Source organism: Leishmania infantum, chromosome 28 (genome assembly GCF_000002875.2).
Source record: "Leishmania infantum JPCM5 genome chromosome 28".
In the NCBI taxonomy this organism is placed as follows: domain Eukaryota; phylum Euglenozoa; class Kinetoplastea; order Trypanosomatida; family Trypanosomatidae; genus Leishmania; species Leishmania infantum.
In genome coordinates, this window is record NC_009412.2 from 143,598 (window position 1) to 164,555 (window position 20,958).

Here is a 20,958-nt window from a genome sequence, read left to right on the forward strand (position 1 = left end):
GTGCTGCCGGGCACGAGACGATTGATGCAGTGGCGCTGCTCTTTTTCTTCTCTTGCTGCACGCTGTTGTTTGCCCACTCCGTTTCTCGTCTTACCCCTTCTTCTTCTACCCCATCCACCGTGCCATTGGGCATTGTATAGCCCCCGACTCGGTTGCCGCGGCCTTGCCATCCTGTGTTCTTCTCGAGCGGCTCTCCGTGCTGACACTGCTGCTGCCCTCGCGGAGGGTTTCTTGAGCGAGCGGACGCCGATAGGTTTCCCGAGAGCCCTCTTCTTTGGCTTCCGCACGGCTTCTTTTCCTGTGTGGCTTTCGCATCGTTTTCTCGGCCCCTCCCCGCCTACACTAATTTTGCACCGCCCGCGCTCGTCCCTCCCCTCGCTTCGTGTCGCTCATGCCGCAGGACACGTCCGCAGCACAGGCTTCGCCGGGTGAGAGCGGATGCCGTGATGATGAGTGTGCTGTCCAGGGGACAGAGCAGCCTGCTCTACCGGTCATGTCACCACAGCTGATGGATCGCGTCAACGCCTCCGAGTACCTCATTCGAGACATCTTCAAGCGCTACGCGCCTTCCGAGATCGGAGTTGCGTTTAACGGCGGAAAGGACAGCGTGGTGATGTTCGAGTTGCTTCGTAGCGCTGTGACAGCACCGGTGCTGGCGCAGTGCTGCATCTTTGTGGTTGAACACAATGATGAGTTTGACGAGCTGCGCAAGTTTCGCGCGTGGTACATGCAGGAGGTTGCGCGAGGTCTGCCACTAGTGCACCAGGGTGCGTCGCAGGACATGCGACTCAGCCTATGGACGCTCACGGAGAAACACCCGCTCAAGGTGGTCTTCATGGGCACGCGCAAGACGGACCCGCACGGCCGGTATCAGAAGGAGGCAGTGGAGAAAACGACGCCAGGCTGGCCAGACTTCTTGCGCGCATGCCCCCTCTTTCACTGGTCCGTGAACGATGTGTGGGCGTACACCAGGCTCATGTGCATCCCGCAGTGCAGCCTGTACGAGAGCGGCTACTCATCAGTGGGCCGAAGTGCAGATACAAACCGCAACCCGCTCTTGAGGCGGGATGACGGGAGCTACCGGCCAGCTTGGGAACTGACGTGCGACAACGCAGAAAGGGAAGGGCGCCAAACGGAATGAGAAGAAGCGCAGCAACAGCGGCAGGTGACTGCCGATTGCTCTCATCATCGTGTACCGTTCTGGCGGGGGCCAGACGTGCGCACCTGCCTGCCCAACACGCGTCCCGTGTGTAGGACCCCTTTACGGCTGCGTGAAGGTTGTGCCGCGGCTGATTTTCTTTTTTTTTTTCGGTCTCCATTCTGCCTCCTGCACCGCCGTCAAGTATATGAGGAGAGCCGCGCGTGCGTCCGTCTCCGCACTGTAGAAGCAGCGGTGCTATGCTGACTGGAGAGGAGCTATCGTGGACCGCGGGGGATGCCGTGCACCCTCTTCTCTCGCTCTCTTTGTTGCTTGTGGGGCACATCTGTTTGCTGTGTCGTCGTCGTATCTGCCTGAACTGCTGTGCTCTGCTGGAGTGCATTGCCTGGCTCTTTCGGTGAGAGAACGCGGCTTTGTGTGCGACTGTGTGGAGGGGGAGAGAGGGGCATCACCGGGAATGACCGCCTTCCATGCGTCCATGCTGCTCCTCTAAGTTCTCTTCAACGGCACGAAGAGCGCACAGCGCGGGAGAACGCAATGATGGCTTGATGTGCGCATATGTAAGTGCCTCCCACACGCTCTCTCGCGCGTTGCGCTTCGGCACGAAGTGCTCTGCTGGGCCCCTGCAGCCGTATCTGCTTCTCGTGTGCAGTCTTCGCGCCTTCACCTTGTTGTTTCAGTGCGTTCTTACTGCTGATGCGGTGGTGTGGGGTGTGACGGCTGTGGCACACATGTCTACACATTCGACTCATATGACCACGTCTCCACAGTAACGGGCGCCCCACGTCCAAACGCGGATGCATGCGGTAGCCTAAAGCGTATGCCCCTCCCTCTTTCTCGCTCTCCTAATCGTTGCTGCATTCAGTCATGTGATGCTGATGCTATCCTTCCTCCATCTCAGATGTATTCACCGGTGGAGGTCCGGCCCCCCTACGCCCCTCTGTCTTCCTCTTTCATGCCCTGCCCAGAGGTTTTGGTGGGTGGGGTGGAGGGCAAGGTGCTGAGAAAGGATACAAAAACTACCTGAATACTTGCGCTCACCGTCAATGCGGTAGAAGCGTGCGAGCGACGCAGTTAGATAATGGGCGGTGGCGAAATACGGCACTAAATAGGCATAAAAAAAGAAGACCCGGCATACCAGCTGGACTGTTCGTGTACGCGCTTCTCGGAGGCACCACTGTGCACCCTTTTGGGTGCTCATACTTACGTGTGCGTGTGTGTGTGAGGGGGACGGGAGGGCAGGGACGTGTACTGTGAACGTTACTTTGTGGCTCTCTTCCACTCTCCCTCATGTCGCGAAAAGAAAATAAAACGAAAAAAGGCGGTGGAGCCGAGCTCGCCACCTCGCGCACGTGCCCGCTTCCGTCTTGTTGCACCGCATCTCTTTCCTGTCTTCGTCTCCCTCGCGCCGCCACGCCCTGCAGCCCGTTCTTGGACGGCGTTTTGAAAAATACACACACACACACACACACACTGGATCTGGCCACGCCCACTACGCACGTTCGCAGCGATAGAAAAGGAGCATCGGATTAGCACACAGCGTTGAGATCGGAGGCGCCGCGATCACTACAACAACGGCAAGATGAGCGGGCAGCCCTTTGATGCGATGTGGACGGCTCCGCCGCCGCCGTCCTACATCGACACCGTGTACATGAACCCAAAGGACTACGTCGTACTGGCCACGAGTAGCGGCGAGGAGGCGTTTGTGCACCGGGACTGCTTGATGGAGTCGCCTGTGTTGCGGCTCGCGTTTCGCAAGCGCGTCCCACTCTTTACGGAAAACGTCTTGGTGGCGTTTTTCAAGGAGGACGAGCCATCGTGCACCGGTGCCTCGTCGCCCAGCATAAATGCCGTGGACGGGGCCCTCGCATCCGGGCAGCCTATCGCAGCAGCGGTGGATCCGGCCGCTGGCGACGGAGGAGGTGGGAGCAAGGAGAATGAGGGCGACGGCGTGCCACAAGGCGCCGGTGCAGCACCAGTAGAGACGGGGATCGAGAATGCGATGGCCCCGGATCCGCAGTACCCAGCCACTCTCAAGGAGACGCTTCGGACGGACAACTCGGTGCGTGTCTTATTTCCGCGTCTCAAGGGCGATCAGCTAAACGTTCTTGTGTCGTACCTCTACTTCAAGCACCGCTACAACCGCCGTGTATCGGAGGAGCGGCCAGCATTTGAGGTGCCCACCACTGCCGCGCTGGAGGTGATGCGTGTTGCAGCGGCGCTGGAGTGCTAAAAGCATTAAACGCACGCGCACATTGACAGACATGTACAGCGGCGCAGCGGTGTGACTCGGCCCGTCGAGTGCGTCGATGCTGCGGCTCCACACTGCTTGCCTTTGGATCTATCTTGGATATATGTATGCACAGGAGAGGTTGGTTCATGAGGCGACTGCGGATGAACCTGCCGCAGATGTCCGACACGCACACACAAGTCGATACGCGTTGAAACCAAAGCAGCCGCGTCGCCGTCTTTGTGTGCGCGTGCTGTTTTTGATAGACAGAGCCGAGAGAACGCGCTACGGGCGTAGAAGGGAAGTGTCTGTGCAGCCTGCTACTTCTGAAATTCTCACACACCTCGCCCGTGATGCCCAGGGCGGTGACTTTTAGCGGATGGATGTACGGCGCGTTTCACATGCCGTGTACTCGCTTGCTCACGGACGTTTTCTGCACTGCGAGTGACTCATCCGTGACGTGGCCCATCGGCTTGCATCGTTCTCTTCATCGTCCGTATGCATGCGCGTCTCCTCGTTGAGTATACTCGCTCCCTCCTTGCAACTTATGTGCCTCTCTCCTTTGGTGTGTTCACCAGAGTTGCGCACTGCACGACACAGACGCAGACACACACACACACACACACATTGCGCAGCGGCTCATGAAGAGGAAAGCCAACCCAACAGAGGCGGTGCCGCTGCCGACCTGCACGGCGGTAGGGCCAGAGGACATGGTGCTGGTCGCGTGCACGTCGGGCGAGACGTTCCTCGTGGAGCGTAACTGCGCCATCATTAGCGACCACTGTCGTGACCTGTTGCAAGTCTGGGAAGGCGCCGTGCGCCGCATCGTGCTGCAAAGTCGAAACGAGGAGAGCACCATGAGCGACGGCACGACAGCGGAGATGACCGCAGTGCATTGCATGGAAGCAGACTCACACAGCCGAGACGCTGGTGGCCCGCTTGCCACCGACCCAACCGTGATAACCTTCATGCCGTTCACGGACGCCGATGATGCCTCGCCTCTCGAGGCACTGCGCCACATCCCAGTCACTCTAGTCGCGGAGCACTACCAGAAGCGCCTGAGAGCCGCGGAGGCCATCTCGCCAAGCAAGGCAGACCGTCCGTCGTCGAAGCAGGTGTCCAGCTATGGCGACCGCAAGGGGGCGCCAGTCATCGTCCCAAAGCCCATCAGCCCGCTGGCGCCCATGGAGAGTGTCGATGGGACACCGATGTACCCGGTCGTGGTGATACCCTACATGACCCCGGAGCTCATGGAGGTGGCGCTATCGTACGCGCATAGAAAGTACAGAATCGACATGGACGGCGAGAAGCCGGGAGCGGAGTCGGCTGCGCCGATCACCGTTGCCTCAGCAGAGGGCCGCTGGCGACTGATAGCGGCCTCTGTGCTGTCCGGCATGTGAAGGAACCGTGCAAGATGCGCCCTCTGCGGCACGGTGTCACGGTCGCCGTCACCCTTGCATCCACTGACATGTACATTACCAGGAAACCTCTATCCACGTGTGGGCGTCACTTTCCGCAACCCCCTCCCCCACCTAGTCGTCCTATGTCTCTTCGTGGAAGACTACGCAGCACAGTGCGCTGTAGAGAGAAAGCGAGGGATGTGGGCCCTGCAGTGCCACGTTTCGTGCCGACTTCCCCGCGGTAGCTGGCGCACTTGGTATTGTCGCTCACAGTCGACGTATGGGGGGGCGTCACAGTAGACGGTCACAGCTATCAGACGCGTCTGCTATTCCTTTCCCCACCTCTCACCCCAAACCGTCGATTTTCGCCTCGAGAGCTGCGCGTTGACTCTCTATTCTCTTCGTTCCCTTTCGCACCGCAGCCGCAGCACTGGTATGCGCGCATATCGGCGCACTCTCATCCCGAACTCTTCCTCTCACTCCTGGGCACTCGCTTGCTCTTCACTCGAAACGCATACACACGCACACTCACACACGTGATCGCGTCTGCTCGCCAACGTAGGTGAGTAGACAGCCAAGAGAAGCATTCACCGCCGGCAGAGAAGCACAAGACTGAACAGAGGTGCAGTCGTGGCGTACAAAGCCGGTGACTTCCCTCTCGTCACCACACCTCCTGCTCTCGCGCGCGTTCTCGCTCCTCGCGGGCCTCCCTTGCCGCCTTTTAAAGCATCTAGTGGGCCTGCTAAGCACGTGCTGTTCAGCGTGGGAAAGGCGGCGACCGTGTCATCACAGCCCCACCTGTCTTATCGCCGCGCCCCCTTTTTCCTGCGTCCCCATTTTCCTCTTTGCCCCTCGTAGCGTCTGCGCCAGAGCCGTGATGAATCGACTAGCGGCATTGAGGGCAAGGTCCGCGAGCTCTGCAGCCCCACACCTCGATGCTGGGAGTGAGGGGTACGAGGCACCGCACGAGTACATGCACGACTGCGAAGACACTTGCAGCTCGCATCTCAGAGACGCGCGGGGGAGTGACGGCGGCTTCCAGCACTGCGGCAGCGAAGATAGCGCCAGCGACGGCAACAACGACTCGGACCACGACAGCCACAAGGACGACGGCGGAGGCGGCGATGGCAACGATGAGCCGCGCGACGAACCTTACTTTCGGGCTTCAGGTGACGTAGACGAGGCCTCCAGAGTCACGCTGAGCGCCGCGCTCCTCAGTGACCTCGAGACCTCACACATCTCCCCAACGCCTCATGCGGAGCAGCAGACGCAGAGCAAGGCCAGCGACTGTTGCGTCTGCGGGACGCACGCCATGTACACGTGCCCCGGCTGTGGGCGTCGGACGTGCAGCATGATATGCGTACGGGTGCACAAAGAAGACTTCAAGTGCACCGGTGTGCGGGATGTAGCCGTCAAGGTGCCGCTCAGCGAATTCACGGATCGGCAACTGCAGCGCGACTACCACTTCCTAGAGAACTGCCGTCGCGTCATCGACAACATCGAGCGCTGCTTTCCCCGTACGTCATGGCGGTACAACTACAAGGCGCTGCCTCCTCCCCTGCACGCCTTGCGTGAAGCGGCGCGGCGCCGCGGTGTCATCTGCCAGATCATGTCGGAGGGGATGCGCAAACGAGACGAGAACACGAGTCGGCTTGATCGCAAGACGAACACGATTGTGTGGCGTTGCGAGTTTGAATTTAGGAGCGCTCATGACGGGGCTGAGGTGACGACCATCTCCACAGACTGGGGCAGCGAGCGCCACCGGCTTGGCGACATTCTCAAGTACTGCTGGGCCACCAACCCGCCACTTCTCTGTTACCACATCAACCGGCGGTACAACCGGGCTTCCAAATACGTGGGCGAATCAGCGACAAAGACCGCGAAGGGTGGCGAGGGAGAGGTGCCCGACGAAACGGACCCGACGCCGCACGACAGTGCGGCGGCACCGCTGGAAACTGCAGCGGATGCCGGATCGGCAGCGGCACCCCCTACAGGTGTGGATGTCTTGCCCACGGCAGAGGTAACGAGGGTGGCGAGCGACGAGGGTGAGGGCGATGTACCACCGCCTACGGTCGCCGCTGTAGAGGCTGAGGCCGCAGCAAGCAGAAGGGAATGTCCACTGAGTGCCCCGGCAGAGCTGCTCCCGCTGCGCGCCTACGAGGTGGTGTTGCCAATGCCGCCTATCGAGCCAGTGACCCCACGAGAGGCGCAGCATCAAGCGTTCGTGCAGGACTTCCTGACACGGGAAAAGTATGTGATTTTGTCCAAGGCGGAACGGCTGGGCAACAACGCGCGGTACTTCTTGCTCGACCCTTACGATACCCTCAACGAGAATCTGCGCCGGCTTTTCTTCGTCAGCGAGTTCCCTGTGTTCGTTGTCGTGCATGCATCCGAGCTGCACCGCTTCACCCTCGTAACGGAGGAAGACAAGGAGGCAATTCGCAGCAGTTTCCGCTCGAAGAAGACTCGCGTGCCGCGCGAGCGGCCGCAGATGCGCAAGCGGAGCGAGATGGAGCCGGAGGAATTGGAGCGTCTGAGTCGCGTGCCGTGCCGGCGCTTCCTTCAGGGCCGCTGCCTGAACGCCGAGGAGTGCCCCTACTGGCACTGCACGCCAAACGAGATTCCAGTGTGCCGCACGTTTCTCCGGTTTGGGGAGTGCGATAAGGGGACGCGGTGCAGTTTCCGCCACGATGCCGATGCGGTGCGGATCGCCCGCAAGCGTCAGCGCGACGGCCTCGGCGAAAACGGTAGTCCGATGCGTGGTCGTGGCATGGGCCGCGACCGCGGCTTCGGCTTCGGCCGGTTGCTTGATGGCGCCCGAGGACGCGGTGGCATGGGCGGCGGCTTCTACGAACCGCGTCACCGCACCGAGTAAGAGTGGTAATATAAGCGCCACCAACTGCGCGGCGCATCCCCCCTCCACCTCCCTTCTCTGCGGAGGGTGGTGGAGATTCCACGACGCAAGGGAGAGAGCGTGTGGAGTCCCCTAAGCGATGGCACTGAAGGTGGTGTGCCGGGGCGTGGGCTAGTGACTGCTGCTCTCGGTAACTTTCAACTAGTTTCTACGTGTAACGGGTGCGTGCGCGCGCCGGCATTTAAACCACCACCAAAGAAGAAGGAAAAGAGCGCAGCTCCTGTCTTGCCGTTTCTTCCCGACCCAACCGCTCGCCACGAACACACGCGTCTTGGGTGTGCGTGTCCGTATGCCAACTGCTCCGTTTGCCTTTCTGTGGCCTATGTCTACTGTGGACTCCGCACCTCCCTCTCCTCCTGCACAGTGTGAGATGTTGTGCCCGCAGCTGTGTGCATGCACCTCCAGGTCTCCTCTCCGCAGCCCCAACGGACAGATGGGCCCTGTGCAGCGCTTTTCCACCAGCCCACATGTTCCTTAACGTACGGGGGCAGCCGCGGCGTCGTTGAGTCTCCCCCTCCCTTTCTCTGTCTCTCTTCTCTCCTCTCTCGCGAACGTTCCCTCGCGTAAGAAGTGCGACTGCGAAAAGGGAATTACGACCTGCGCTGCTTGTCGTACACACGAGCACACGCACTTCTCTGTTTTGGCAGGTGGTGAGAGGCTCCCCTCACCACCTGCCCGCGTTTGTCCAGAAACGCGTGAGGTTGCTTCTGCATAAGTTGGTGAGACCGCCGTCTGTCCTCCTCAATGGTCTGCCTCGTCTAGCCCCCACGATCTCACCCCCTCCTTTTTCTTCTTTTTTTTTGCGTTGTGTCTCCCTCGTTTTACTGGTGAGCGGCCGATATCAATCATTGCGGGCCCCATTCCCTCGTCCTTTTCTCGGCTGCGCCGTCGTCGCTGTTCCTGCCGTGCACCTGTCGACGGACTTGGCAGCGCCACAGTCCACGATTGCCGCCTTCTATCTATCCCGTTGGCTCTCCTAGCCCACCCCTCCTTCGCCTCGCTTTTCATTGGCCGGGTTGCTTTGGCGCGTGTCGGTGTCTGCGTGTACTCGCGCTGCCTTCTTGTTCGTGTGCTGGTATCGTGCTGAATAGTCGTCGCCGGCCACCGGTCGAAGAATGAACTCCGACACACCGTCACCACCCTGCTCGTCAGTGCCGCTTGAGGGTCGCGTGACAGCAGCCGCATCGCAGCCGATGCATGCCGCCCGACCGCGCTGGTCGCACGATGATGATGATAGCGTGAGTGTCGTGCAGAGCACACACGACTACACGCAACGCATCTTCAAGACCAAACCTCAAAGTGCGCGGTGGGTGCGCGGGTTGACGGAAGATGGCCAGGAGGACGACCGCACCATTGGCTTCCGGAGGCGCCGAGCAAACATGAACCGGTGGGAGGAGCTCGACGACACCCCCAATGATGTTTTGCAAGGAACTGCACACGCGGAAAGGTGGCGTAGCCACTGGTTGTTTTACCCCAATATGCTTGCCATCGTCTATTTGTGCTTGATCGTCGCGCGTATGATGAAGGGGCTCCATCGTTCTTACCGGCTCGATTACCCCACCACGCCGTGGCAGCTCGAGCTGTACGGGCGCCGGTACGGCGAGAACGGCGTCTCCTTCTTGATGCGCGTCTGCGTGCCACTGGCTGTCCCGCATGCCGTCGGGGCAGCGTACACGCTGACTCTGACCTACACCATTGGTGGAGCAGCGCGCCAATTTATCGCGTTGTGCGGCGTTGGCTTGTCGCTGCTGTCCGTGGGCGCGTTATTCACGCAGAGCTCGTTGCTCTTCGCCTGCTGCGGCCTCTCTCCATATAGTCACCGGTGGGAATGCGACTTGCCATTTGCCCTCCACCACGTCTGCAGCGTCATTCGGGTGTTGTGCCCGCTGCTGGCGGTGTGGTGTGTGTCTCCCGTGCTGGACCAGCTGTGGGGCTGCGGCTACCGGTGGCGGTGCGTGCTCGCTGTGCCGTGTGTGATGGCCCTAGCGTGCCTGGTCAGTTCCGTGTACGATGAGGTGCCCTCGCAGGCGATGCTGGACTTGGCACACATGTCAGTACTGCTTGCCTGGCCTCTCTTCGTGAAGGCATGCTGGAGGCTAAAGCCTTTTGCAGCGGTGCCAAAGACGGAGAAGCTGCACGAGAAGTAAGAACTTCAAAAGATGACGCTTGTACGAGTGAGGGCAAACAAAACGCCGACGCGAAGGCTCAAACGTAAACATAACGCGACCGGTAGCGGAGAGGGAGGCGTGTGACTGTGTGCGTGTGCCGAGAAAGAGATCCGCTACTGTAGTGGCGAAACGGCTGACTCTCACTCGCGTCGCCAGTGCTCAGCAGTCATCTCTTTCTCTCCTCCACTCCCTCTCCCGTCCCTCTGCGCATGAATGTGCCTGTGTGCTCGGCTGATGTCTCTCTCTCGCCCTCGTTGTTGTGCGTTGATTCGATCATCACCTACCCACCCCTTCTCTCCGGTCTACTCTTTGCGTCGGTGGTCGTGTGCCTCCACAACCCCACGTACTTCATCCGAGAAAACGGAAAAGGAGGAGAAACATGCACGCACAGACGCCACGGTGCAGCCGTCTAGGGTGCGCAGAGTCGAGTCCGTCTCCATGCGGACTGTGTGCATGTGCTTCTCCCCTCTGGTGTCCGCGTCTGCTGAGCGGAGCGGCAACGACGACGAGGATACGAAAGGGGATCTGGAGAAGGACCTCTCACCTGATACACTTCCGCTGGCACGTCGCATCATTGCTAAACGCCTCTGCGATGTCCCTGGGGACATCAGCGAGGCGGGTGGTGATCTACAGTGCCCCCGCCAAGCACGTTTCCGATGCAGGAACACACACGTGCAGCCCCTCCTCCGCCTTATTTTTCTCTCCTTCCTGTATTCTTGCCCTTCCACCACCACCCCGCCCCCTCCTCTCGAACTTCTCGCGCGCGCCAAGGAATCGCCGCGAACAAGGACTGCAGCGACTTCAAGTACAGCGCACGCGCAAAATCCGCCGCATAGGAGGCGTTGTCAAACGTCTACGCTCCCCCCTCACTCCCTACCTCCTCGCACACACTCCGGCGCTTTCCTCTCCGCCATGTCGTCCTCCATGATTCCACTGAGCGCGACGGCGCAGCGCGTCAAGATGCTGGAGTGCGGGCCGTGTGCACTTCGCTCAGCGATGCGGAGGGCCGATCGAGAGAGCTGGACACCGCCGCTGGCAGACGTCGCTGTGGACATCGTGGCCGGTGCCCTCACTCTCACCAGCGCCAACGAGGTTCTCGTCCCCGCCTCACTCGTGCACTATGTGGAGTCCTGCAGGACAGAGGCGAAGCGGACTGCCAGTGGCGCGCTGACGCAGTGGCCATGGCCAGCCTGGGACGTGGCACTCAAGGAGCAGCGCCTGGTGACCCTGGTCACGGCCGGGGACGTGGCACGCCTCGTGAGTAGCGACTGCTACGGCGGCGCCTACCGCACCTTGTGCGTTCCCGTTCCGGCTGGACCTCTTGTAGCACAGCTCGATTTCGGCATCACTGTGGACACGTTTTATGCAGAGGTGCTGCCAGGGGTGCTGGACGTGGTCGGGGCAGACGGTCGTGTTCGGTGGCGCGCTTGGATGCGGTCGGCGCTCACGTGTGCGTACGAAGGCACGCATGTGCCACCGATCCGCGTTGCGGAGTACACGAGCCAACTGCTTCGGCAGACGGGCGGGTGCGAGAGCGTGATGTGGGAGGCCGCCGTGACAGGCCTGACTCCTCGCTGGCTGGAGACGGCGTCCAAGACGGCTTTAGCGGTAGGCGTGCCATCAGGGTTGCTGGCACTGGCACTGCCAGAGGAGTCCGGCTGCACAGCGCGACTGCTGGCCAAGTCTGTCGAGGTCGGCGTCACGTCGTGGGCGACGTGCGCGGTCGCTAGCAGCCCTCTCTACCCTCACACTTCTCCCGTGGCCTCTCCACAGACAGTGCAGCTCTTCACGACCGGCTGGAATGATGTGTCTGCAGCTGCGGCGCCAACGTGCGACGGCGACGCCGCCGTTGACGCCGCGGAGGAGAGCCTGGGGCAGTGCTTCGACTTTGTGGACGCCGTCACAGAGCGAGTCGGAGCTGTCCTGCACACCGATGCGTGAAGGACTCCAAGAATCAGGCGTGTTGCGCGACCACAGGCACAGGCAGGTGATCAGAGAAGTGAAGACAGAAGCGTGGAGCTCAGGGGACGAGGCTCGGTAGATGACGGGGCCCGCCCTTTCGCAAGAGCAGCACCTACTTCGCTTACTTGGTCTTTGTACCATCGCGTTGTCTCTCTCCCACCCCGCCCCTGCCGTTGGCCAGCATGATTCGCCGCCTCTGCCGCGCTGTCACGGTGCCGCCTGCGTGGCACTTCCGTCTTACTCACAGCTGCACGCGCTGCTGAGAACGCGACGCATCGTTTTCCTTTGCATGTCTGCTGCATTTGTGTTGACCAATGACACAGCACCGGTGCACGGACAGAGTCAAAAGTGTGTGTGTGTGTGTGTGTGTACGCTGTGTCACAGACAATCGGAGGAGGGTCTGACCTTTTCTTTCCGATGCTCTTCGTTAGGTGGGCGAAAGAGGGTGGAAGGCAAACGCGGGAGGGGTGGGGGGCTCCTGGGCCAACGCCGAGCGGCTGCCGGGCGACTGCGTGACAGACACTTCTGGGTTACGACTCGGCCCCGGCCCCTCGCCCCCTCCAAATCTCGAGCACCGGCTGCTACGTGCTGTACGCAGCGTAGCGACGGTGACATGCGTCGCATGCGAGGATCACTTACCCCCCCCCTTTTTTGTTCGTTGCTGTCCACGGTGGAACTTTCACCTGCTATTCGCTCCCCTGCGCACTCCCCCCGTCTCTCTTTCTCGCTCTCTTCGCCCGCTGCGCGGACACATTCGTGCTCGTGACGACAAAACAATAAAACGCGCCTCGAAAGAAGAGTGTACGGCTGCGTGTTTGGACTTGTGCGCTTGCAGAGACTTCCGTGTCTGAGTGTCTGTGCCTCTTGGGCAGCAACTGCGTGAGCACGACAACGTTCTCTTTGAGGCCGTCTCTCTCGTTCTCTCTGCCCGTCACGGGAGCTTGCAGGCGGAGGTGACCCTTTTTCGCCTTTCCTCTACGTGAAAGGCCAATCGATCTTCAGTCTCCCACTCCTGCAGGTCCCTCCATTAGTGAGAGGATGTTCACCAAGAAGCGCGCGGCCATTCACAATGTGCGCAACAACGTCGACAGGTCGAGCGGCGCCGGCGGCGGCGCGCTCACGCGCAAAGACATCGGCTGCGGCATCGTGGACTGCCCTCTTTGCATCACGACGGCTGTCGCAGGCGTGAGGGAGCCGTGCATTCTTCCCACGGCCGTCATTGTGATACCCGACACGAACGTTGTGTTGCACAACATGAACGCCATGGAGGACTACCGCGTGCAGAACATCATCCTCCTCACCACAGTGATGCAGGAGGTGCAGAACCGCAACAAGGCCATGTATGCTCGGCTGCAGCGCCTCCTCGGGGACGACAAGAAGCAGTGCTTTGTCTTCGCGAACGACCGACACGAGCAGACGCACTGCATGCGCAAGAGGGAGGAGTCGCCCAACGACTTCAACGATCGCGCGATTCGAGTGGCGGCGCAGTGGTACGCGCGGCATGTGGTAGCCGCCTTCCCGGGCATGGCGGACTCATCGACGTCCAGTGTGATTGTCGTTTCGCACGATCGGGCCTTCAAGCAGGCTATGGACGCGTCGGAGGAGGCGCAGCGGGTGAGCAACCTGCGCTGCGTATCGCTCCGTGACTACATCAAGCTGGCCATCGCCAGCGACTCGGACTTGCTGGAGAAGATTCAATACGAGGAGCCGGAAGGGATGAAAGAGTCGCCGTCGACGCGGCAGCTCTTCACGCCGCATCTCGGCATGGCCGCCATGGACGCCGGCGTGCACGACGGGAGCCTGTACAAAGGCAAGCTGCGCGTCAGTGAGACAAGCTGCTTCTTTGGCGAGATTCGCGGCAAGTTCGAGGGCCACACCTTCCAGCGCATTCTCATACAGGGCCGCGCCAATATGAACCGCGCGATTCACGACGACGTCGTGGCGGTGCAGTTGCTGCCCGTGCCGAGCTGGCGTGGCCCAAAAGGCTCAGCTCCCCTTTCAGAGTCTGCGAGCGAAGAAGATGCCATCACGGCGGGCTTCACGCCTACCGGCAAGGTGGTGGGCCTACTCTCCTCCAACCGCCGGCCGTTCTGCGGCAGTCTTGATGAGGGTGAGCTCGAGCAGGTCAAGGCGAACATGTCGGATAACGTCTCCATCCTGTTTCAGCCCAAGAACAACCGAATCCCGCGCATTCGCATCAGCACCCGTCACGTGCAGGACTTGATGGACAAGCGTCTTAGCGTGGTGATTGATGATTGGCCCTTGTACAGCAGTTTTCCAGTTGGGCACTACGTTGAGGTGCTGGGCAAGATCGGCGATCGTGACACGGAGGCGATGGTCATTCTTTTGGAGAACGACGTGCCCCATTACGACTTCAGCGAGGCAGTCCACGACTGCCTTCCAAAGGGGCAGTGGTCTGTGGCCAAGGACGAGGAGGCAAGGCGGCTGGACTTGCGCGACTTGTGCGTTGTCAGCGTCGACCCGCTGGGGTGCCGCGATATCGATGACGCGCTGCATTGCCGCGTCGTGAACGGCAATCACCTCGAGGTGGGTGTGCACATTGCCGACGTCACGCACTTTCTGCACGAGGGCACGGCCATGGACGATGAGGCAGCAAAGCGCAGCACGAGCGTGTACTTGGTGGATCGGCGCATCAACATGCTGCCACAGCTGCTGACGGAGAACCTCTGCTCGCTCGTGGAGGCTGAGGACCGCTACGCCTTTTCGATTCTCTGGGAGTTTGATGAGAACCTGAACGTGGTGCGCGACTGGTTTGGCAAGACAATCATCCGCTCCCGCGGCGCCCTTTACTACGGCGACGCGCAGCGCATGATCGACAACCCGACCGACACCTCTGACATCGCCGTTTCGCTGCGCGAACTGATGCGGCTCAGCAAGCACTTCAAGGCGCAGCGCGAAAAGGACGGCGCCCTCTTTCTGGCGTCGCAGGAGTTCAAGTTCAAGGTGGACAACGAGCATGTCAACCCAACCGACATGCAAGTCTACCAAACCTTCGAGGCGAACTCGATGATCGAGGAGTGGATGTTGTACGCCAACGCGGCGGTCGCGACGAAGGTGTACGAGTCCTACCCCCAGTGGACGTTGCTGCGCCGCCACGAGCGACCTGCTGAAGGCGCATTCGACACGCTGAATGACGCTTTGTACGGCAAGCTGCACGTGCGCCTCGACGACACGACCTCTCTGACGCTGAATAAGTCCCTCGACAAGTGCGAGGACCCGCAGGACCCGTACTTCAACAAGCTCATTCGCATCCTCACCACGCGATGTCTGCGACAGGCGCAGTACTTCTCCAGCGGTGGCATCCCCAAGGACGAGTTTTACCACTTTGGACTTGCCATGCCCATCTACACCCACTTCACGTCGCCGATACGCCGCTACGCCGATGTCATTGTCCATCGTCAGCTGGCGGCCGCCATCGGCATCGAAAACGTTAGTGAGCAGCACATGAACACGGAGAGGATGGAGGCCGTAGCAGAAAACCTCAACTACCGCCACGAACAGGCGCAGCGGGCGGGCCGGGACTCTCAGAATCTCTTCACCGGCTTCTACCTGCGCAACTTTGAGGATGGAAAGATCCCTGACGAGGAAGGCTACGTGGTGCGCGTGTCGGAGACGCACGTCTTTGTGCTTGTGCCCAAATACGGTCAGGAGAGCCGCATCCCGCGGGAACAGCTGGAGACGGTGCCGCGCTTGTTGGATAGAGTAAAAGTGGCCATCCAGCTGAAGCGGCAGGGCGACGTCATGCGCACAAAACTTGTGTTCCGCCTGATTGGCCTGATGCGCGACGGCGAGGAGGGCGGAGTGCTGGTGGCAGACGATGAGGCGTACGAGGTCATCGAGGATAGCGAGGAAGCTTCCGAGGATGCACCCAGAGCGTCACAGGGTGCGCCGGCAACATCCGTAGCGGCGGGTGACAACGATACCAAGGCAGCGGAGCCGGAGTTTAAACGGGCTAGAGCAGACGGAGCCGAGACTGCCCTGCCAACCTCGTTGTAGCCGAAAACGCCGCGGTAGGTGCATCCGGTGCGAAAAACAGCGAGGCGGCCGGGGACAGACATGCTCGGCAATGCTGCAGTGAGCCGCTTCCTCCCACCAAGCTCCTTCCCAACTTCTGGTCCCGCAACGCTTCAATACCGTGTGCCGTTGTTCTCCTTTCCATCGGCCGCCCTCATGATGTGTCGGAGGCGCCAGAGCGATGCGTCGCTGCTGACGCCGGCGGCCAGGTCCCGGAGTGGGGCGATGTCGGTGCGACCTGCGACCGTGAACACGTCTGTGCCGCCCACATCGATGGGCAAAGCGCCAGCGGGAGTCGAGCGAATCCCACCCAACCCTCACACCGCCCACTGCGGGGGGGGGGCCGGGGTGTCGCCCCGCGAGGGGTGCACCGCAGGGGTGGCGGCCGGCATAATGGGCCGGCTGTGAGGCGGCCTGCGCACCGGCGGGTGCCGGGTGGAGAGAAGCTTGGCTCATGTCGTGCGGCAGAGAACGGACACGTTGGACGAAATCGGGGTTGTTGCTTGGCGCCAGCTCTCTGAGAGCGCGTTTCGATCATCCTCCCCGAGTAATCGCGTAACCGTAGAGAGCGTAAAGGCAGTCAAACGGAAACAAGCGAAAAAAAGAAGTCAGTGACGCACCGAGGCGGACGCGTTGCACGTCCCCCTCTCCCTCTCTCTCGGACCCCCCTGCTTCTGCTCGTTGCGCACGTGTAGCCTCTCTGTGTGGCCGAGAGAGGAGAGAGCATGCGGGGCGGAGCGAAGGTGCAGGGCGAGTTAGACAAGCGTGGGGGGGGGAGGTCTTCGACTGCCTGTCGCCCCTTCCCCCCCCCCCACACGCACACGCACTTCTTTCTTCTCCCACGGCTGTCTTCGACATTTTCTCTACTCGGGCCGTGCGCAGTGCGCCGCACTCTTCGCCGTTTCCACGCCTGGCCACATCTTCTTCGCCTCTTTTTCGTTGGCATGTGCGCTCCTCCCCGCGGTCGCCCACAGTAGCGTCCTCTCCTTTCCAGTCCGGTTTCTGCTTTTCCATCCCTCGCCGTCATCTGCGCACTCACTGGGTAGCCCCGCTGACTGGACGAGCTGTCGTGCGGTCGTAGTGTAGCACAGCAGAGTCCGCGCAGAGCGAATGGCCCTACGCTGTGGACACAAACCCCTCCATTCCTCAGTGTCATCCTCTCCTGCCTCCTCCCCCCTCGTCCGCCAACGGCGCTCCCGTCGAAGTGCCTATTCGAGGTATCGCGTGCCCCTCTCGTTGTGTTCGCCGCCGGTGGTGGCCTGCAGCAGAACTGACTCGTCATGCCTGCGGCTGTTACGCAGTTGGTGCGGCGTCTTACCGTGCCGGCTGTGGCCACGTCGCTCATGAAAGAGGAGCTGTGCTTGGCCCTTGCTGCTGTCGCCCAACTGCGGCCGAACCTCTCTACCGCGACGGATGAAGGAACCACCGCCTCGCCGCTCTCCACCGAGACCCTCGCGCGTCGCAGCTTGCGAGTGCTGCCTCGCTGCGCCCCGCAGGAAGTGCGAATCATTGCCAATGGCGCCAGCGCCTTACAGTGGTTTTCGGCCCCGTCGCTGCCCGTGACAGATGCGCTTGCGCGCACGCTCTACACGCACACTGTAAAGTGGAACCGGTCGGCAACAGCTGCGAAGACCGCAGCCACGCACAGGGTGCGACTGAGTGACATACTCGCCGTTGTCCAGCTGGCGGCAGAGGCGCAGCGCTACTTCGACGCCACTATCTTTCTGTTGGCCACGCAACATGCAGTGGAAGTCGGCGCTCAGTCGACGAGCATGTCGACAGCGGTCGCCGAGGAGTTTGTCGCCGTTGTATGTGGGTACGCTGGGGAGGTGGACGGCGCGGCTGCGGTAGAGCGGTTGGCCGCGCGTCTAGAGGCATCGTCCGCTGCCGCCTCTAACTCTCCTGGCCTCGCCGTGCTGAAGGCTTGCGTGCGTGGCCGGCCACTAAAAGTCGCTGACAGGTGGGCGGCGCCGTACGCGCGGTGGGCGCAGCAGCGTCGAAACCTCCTCGAGACTGCCCGCTCTCCGGGGGACGCTGCAGCGCCAACGCATGCTGCAGACGGCGCCGCTCGCACCCCGATCCAACTCCTGAAGGCGCGTTACGACGCCTGGCAAGTTGCCCTCGCGCTCCTCACGGAAGAGGAAGAAGTCGCGGACGATCGTCTGCAGCGGACGCTCGAGGCTGTAGGGGTGTTTCACATTCAAGATCCGGTGACGCTCTCGACTCTCGACAAAGCGGTGGCGCTCCGGGTGGTTTCGCCGACTTTGCCGAGCGTAGTTCTCGCCAACTACGAAAACTGCGTGTACGCACAGGCGCAGCACTACCCACAGGCGCTCACTGCCTTGAAGCAGAGGGATGCCGACACCCCAGCCGCGGTGACAGGTGCACGAGAAGGGACATCTTTCTCCTCTTTTCGACCGCCTGCCGAGGCGCTGCAGCGTGTGTCAGTGATCCATCGCGTGTACAAGGATGCCGTTGCCGGCGCTGTCGTTTCAGAGAAGGACCTGTTCCAGATAACCACCGTCATCGGCACGTCCTCGGCGGACGAGGTCGCCATGGCCACTTATGTGTTTGCGCGTGTAAAGGAGGTGCCGACGAGCTTTCTGACGATGCTGACGAAGCAGTCGATGTCGCTGACGGCGGAGGGTGTGGTGGCGCTCGTCCGCGCGGGCCGCCACGACCGTCGTGGCGCACTGTCCATAGTGCTACCGGAATGTCTGCGCCATTCCGCACACCTTCAAGAGTGCATCTTGTCGGCCCCCACAACGGTGCTGGTGAAGCTGGCTGAGGCCCTTGGCCGGCCAGTCTCCCGGTGGACGGCGCCAAGCGACCAGACGGGTGCCTTGGAAAAACAGGTCGTGGACATGGTGGTCGCACACCTCTTACCCCAAGTGGAGCAGATGCCGCTGCCTGCGCTCCTGTCTGTCATGGCCATCGGCGGCCGCCACCTCGCTGGAGCGGATGACCTGATGCAGGCCGTGTGCAGCCGCGTCGCCGACCACTTGGTGGCGGCAGTGACTCCACCATCCATCGCCCTCTGCCTGGAAGTGCTGGCGGCGTTACACTCGGGCAACTGTCGGCAGGAGCGGCTGCTGGACGCTCTCGCCGATGCCGTTGCAGCACACTTTGCTCCCCTGCTTCAGCTCACCATCAGTGCAGATGCGCCGTGCCTCGCCGCCCTGCTGCACTTCGCAACGATTCAGGTGCAGTACGGCTCGCCAGAGTTGGCGGCAGTGGGCGCAGGCCTTGTGCAAAGAGTGCGCCAGGGAGGATGGGACGCGCTGCCACCGGAGATGCTGGTGGCAGCCGCGCTCTTCGCTCTGGACAGCAGCACCCTGGTTTCATCCGCGACATCGCTGGAGCTGCCGCACGCGGTGGTGGCACACTTAGTTGCGGCGCAGCGCCTTTCGAGCATCATGACCGTTGACTTGGCCGTCGCCCTCGTCCAGCTACTCGAGCTGATCCCCACCGTCGATGCAGATAACACCCAGGCGCTCGTGACATGCGTGCTGCCGGTTGCTTCGGCGCTGTCCCCACTAGTGTTAGCTCGCTTGCTGACTTTAAGGCATCGCAGCTCGACAGCAGCAGCAACGCCTTCGGCAGAGGTCGCAGCAGAGCACTACAACACCGTCAGCAGACACGTGTTGGGCCTGCCTCCCGACACGTTCACCGCCCTCTGCCTCGTCGCCGCGCGCCCCGGGTTCGAAACAGCGCTCGCCAACCTTCTCGTTGACATGTTGCCGCTCATGGCCGACGCCCTCTCGGCACACCAGCTGAGCCAGTGCGTGTTTGGGTTGGGGGAGATGACGGATGCAGGCCAGCGCCTCTCGCATCAAGTCATGACGGAGGCTCTCTCGGACTACGCTGTTGATAACCTTGAGCTGTTCACCAGCGCCCGCGACATCGCCGCCCTTCTGCACGGCTTTGCCAAGCTGCAGTGCACGAATCGGAACCTTTACAGCGTCTTCTCCACGCAACTTCTGCGCCGCCCCATCATCGCGACTCTCGAGTTCCGCTCGATCAGCCTCCTCTTCTTCGCATTCGGGAGCGTGAGGTTTGTGAACAAGGACCTCATGGACATTCTCTGTCGCACCTTCATCGTCCACATCGACAGTCTTGCCGCCCCGGACGTGCTCATGTCGCTTCGCGGACTCAGCCGCATGAGTCTACTGAATGCCGCCTTCTACCGCAAGGTAGGAACGAAGGCGATCGAGATTATAGACGAGTTCCCGCTCCAGGCGCAGTGCGACCTCCTCCACGCATACGGCGCTGTGGAGGAGGCTCATCCTGAGCTGGCGGCGACGCTCTCGCGGCGCATCGCCGCGGGGGTGGAGTCGTTGCCATCTGTCTCCGTCGCCACGGACGTGCTGGCATCGTTGTGGCTCATGGGCGCCAACATGACGATGGACGAGGGCATTGAAACGATTGTCGACTACGTTGTGCGGCACGCGAGCGAGCTGACTGGGCCGGACATGATGAAACTTTGCTCCATCACGCTCAATCAGAACTGGAAGCAGCCCCAGCTGCTGCATGGCATGGCAACACGTGCCATCGAGTTGCAGGAGAAAGAGCAGCTAGAGCCGACCACAGCACGCGCAGTGCTGGACACGCTGAGCTCGCAACTTGTCTTCCACCAGGCGGCGCGTGTTCGCCTGTCGCAGCTGGCTCGCACCGTGAGCAAGGAAACGGTGCTGCTTTCCGGTGAGGAGCAGGAGCAGCTGAACCTGATCACAAGCCACTAAGCGACGGCGGCAGGGTGGGTGCATGGGCACGTGTGGATGTCCAGATGTTAGCGCGCGCCGGCATGCGTGCGTGGGTAAGCGGGCTTGGCGTTTTTACTTGTTTTTCAGTCTGAAGTGAACGTAGGCTTTGTCAGCGGAAGCACGAACGTCTGGATTGTTCACCTTGCCAGCATGATAACACACCTCGTTGAACCAACACTCAAGGGGTCCAGGGTGTTGTGCCCGTCATCGCACGGTGGCGCCAACTCTTCTTGCTCCCCCCTCTTTCCCCTGTGTCGTTGAAGAAGGGGGCCCCTCGCTTCTCTATCCCATTTCTCGCCCTGCGCTTTCCACCCGCTGCGCACGCGC

The 20,958-nt window shown here is 61.3% G+C and overlaps 8 protein-coding genes across 8 annotated transcripts; all 8 read left to right on the forward strand.

Moving 5' to 3' along the window:
• Positions 1 to 493: 493 nt before the first annotated feature.
• LINJ_28_0410 (phosphoadenosine phosphosulfate reductase-like protein) lies at positions 494 to 1,141 on the forward strand (the record flags this gene model as incomplete). Its single annotated transcript, XM_001470036.1, has 1 exon — positions 494 to 1,141. The coding sequence occupies one exon, from the start codon at positions 494 to 496 to the stop codon at positions 1,139 to 1,141; it is 648 nt and encodes a 215-aa protein (XP_001470073.1).
• A 1,600-nt stretch (positions 1,142 to 2,741) lies between these two features.
• On the forward strand, positions 2,742 to 3,392 carry LINJ_28_0420 (conserved hypothetical protein; the record flags this gene model as incomplete). Its single annotated transcript, XM_001470037.1, has 1 exon — positions 2,742 to 3,392. The coding sequence occupies one exon, from the start codon at positions 2,742 to 2,744 to the stop codon at positions 3,390 to 3,392; it is 651 nt and encodes a 216-aa protein (XP_001470074.1).
• A 638-nt stretch (positions 3,393 to 4,030) lies between these two features.
• Positions 4,031 to 4,789, forward strand: LINJ_28_0430 (conserved hypothetical protein; the record flags this gene model as incomplete). The annotated part of the gene is made up of 1 exon (XM_001470038.1): positions 4,031 to 4,789. One exon carries the CDS (start codon positions 4,031 to 4,033, stop codon positions 4,787 to 4,789), a length of 759 nt encoding a protein of 252 aa, XP_001470075.1.
• Positions 4,790 to 5,762: 973 nt separating this feature from the next.
• Positions 5,763 to 7,664, forward strand: LINJ_28_0440 (conserved hypothetical protein; the record flags this gene model as incomplete). Its single annotated transcript, XM_001470039.1, has 1 exon — positions 5,763 to 7,664. The coding sequence occupies one exon, from the start codon at positions 5,763 to 5,765 to the stop codon at positions 7,662 to 7,664; it is 1,902 nt and encodes a 633-aa protein (XP_001470076.1).
• A 1,232-nt stretch (positions 7,665 to 8,896) lies between these two features.
• On the forward strand, positions 8,897 to 9,850 carry LINJ_28_0450 (conserved hypothetical protein; the record flags this gene model as incomplete). Its single annotated transcript, XM_001470040.1, has 1 exon — positions 8,897 to 9,850. The coding sequence occupies one exon, from the start codon at positions 8,897 to 8,899 to the stop codon at positions 9,848 to 9,850; it is 954 nt and encodes a 317-aa protein (XP_001470077.1).
• A 933-nt stretch (positions 9,851 to 10,783) lies between these two features.
• Positions 10,784 to 11,812, forward strand: LINJ_28_0460 (conserved hypothetical protein; the record flags this gene model as incomplete). The annotated part of the gene is made up of 1 exon (XM_001470041.1): positions 10,784 to 11,812. One exon carries the CDS (start codon positions 10,784 to 10,786, stop codon positions 11,810 to 11,812), a length of 1,029 nt encoding a protein of 342 aa, XP_001470078.1.
• Positions 11,813 to 13,087: 1,275 nt separating this feature from the next.
• Positions 13,088 to 15,850, forward strand: LINJ_28_0470 (putative rrp44p homologue; the record flags this gene model as incomplete). Its single annotated transcript, XM_001470042.1, has 1 exon — positions 13,088 to 15,850. One exon carries the CDS (start codon positions 13,088 to 13,090, stop codon positions 15,848 to 15,850), a length of 2,763 nt encoding a protein of 920 aa, XP_001470079.1.
• A 1,298-nt stretch (positions 15,851 to 17,148) lies between these two features.
• LINJ_28_0480 (conserved hypothetical protein) lies at positions 17,149 to 20,610 on the forward strand (the record flags this gene model as incomplete). Its single annotated transcript, XM_001470043.1, has 1 exon — positions 17,149 to 20,610. The coding sequence occupies one exon, from the start codon at positions 17,149 to 17,151 to the stop codon at positions 20,608 to 20,610; it is 3,462 nt and encodes a 1,153-aa protein (XP_001470080.1).
• Between the last annotated feature and the right edge of the window lie 348 nt (positions 20,611 to 20,958).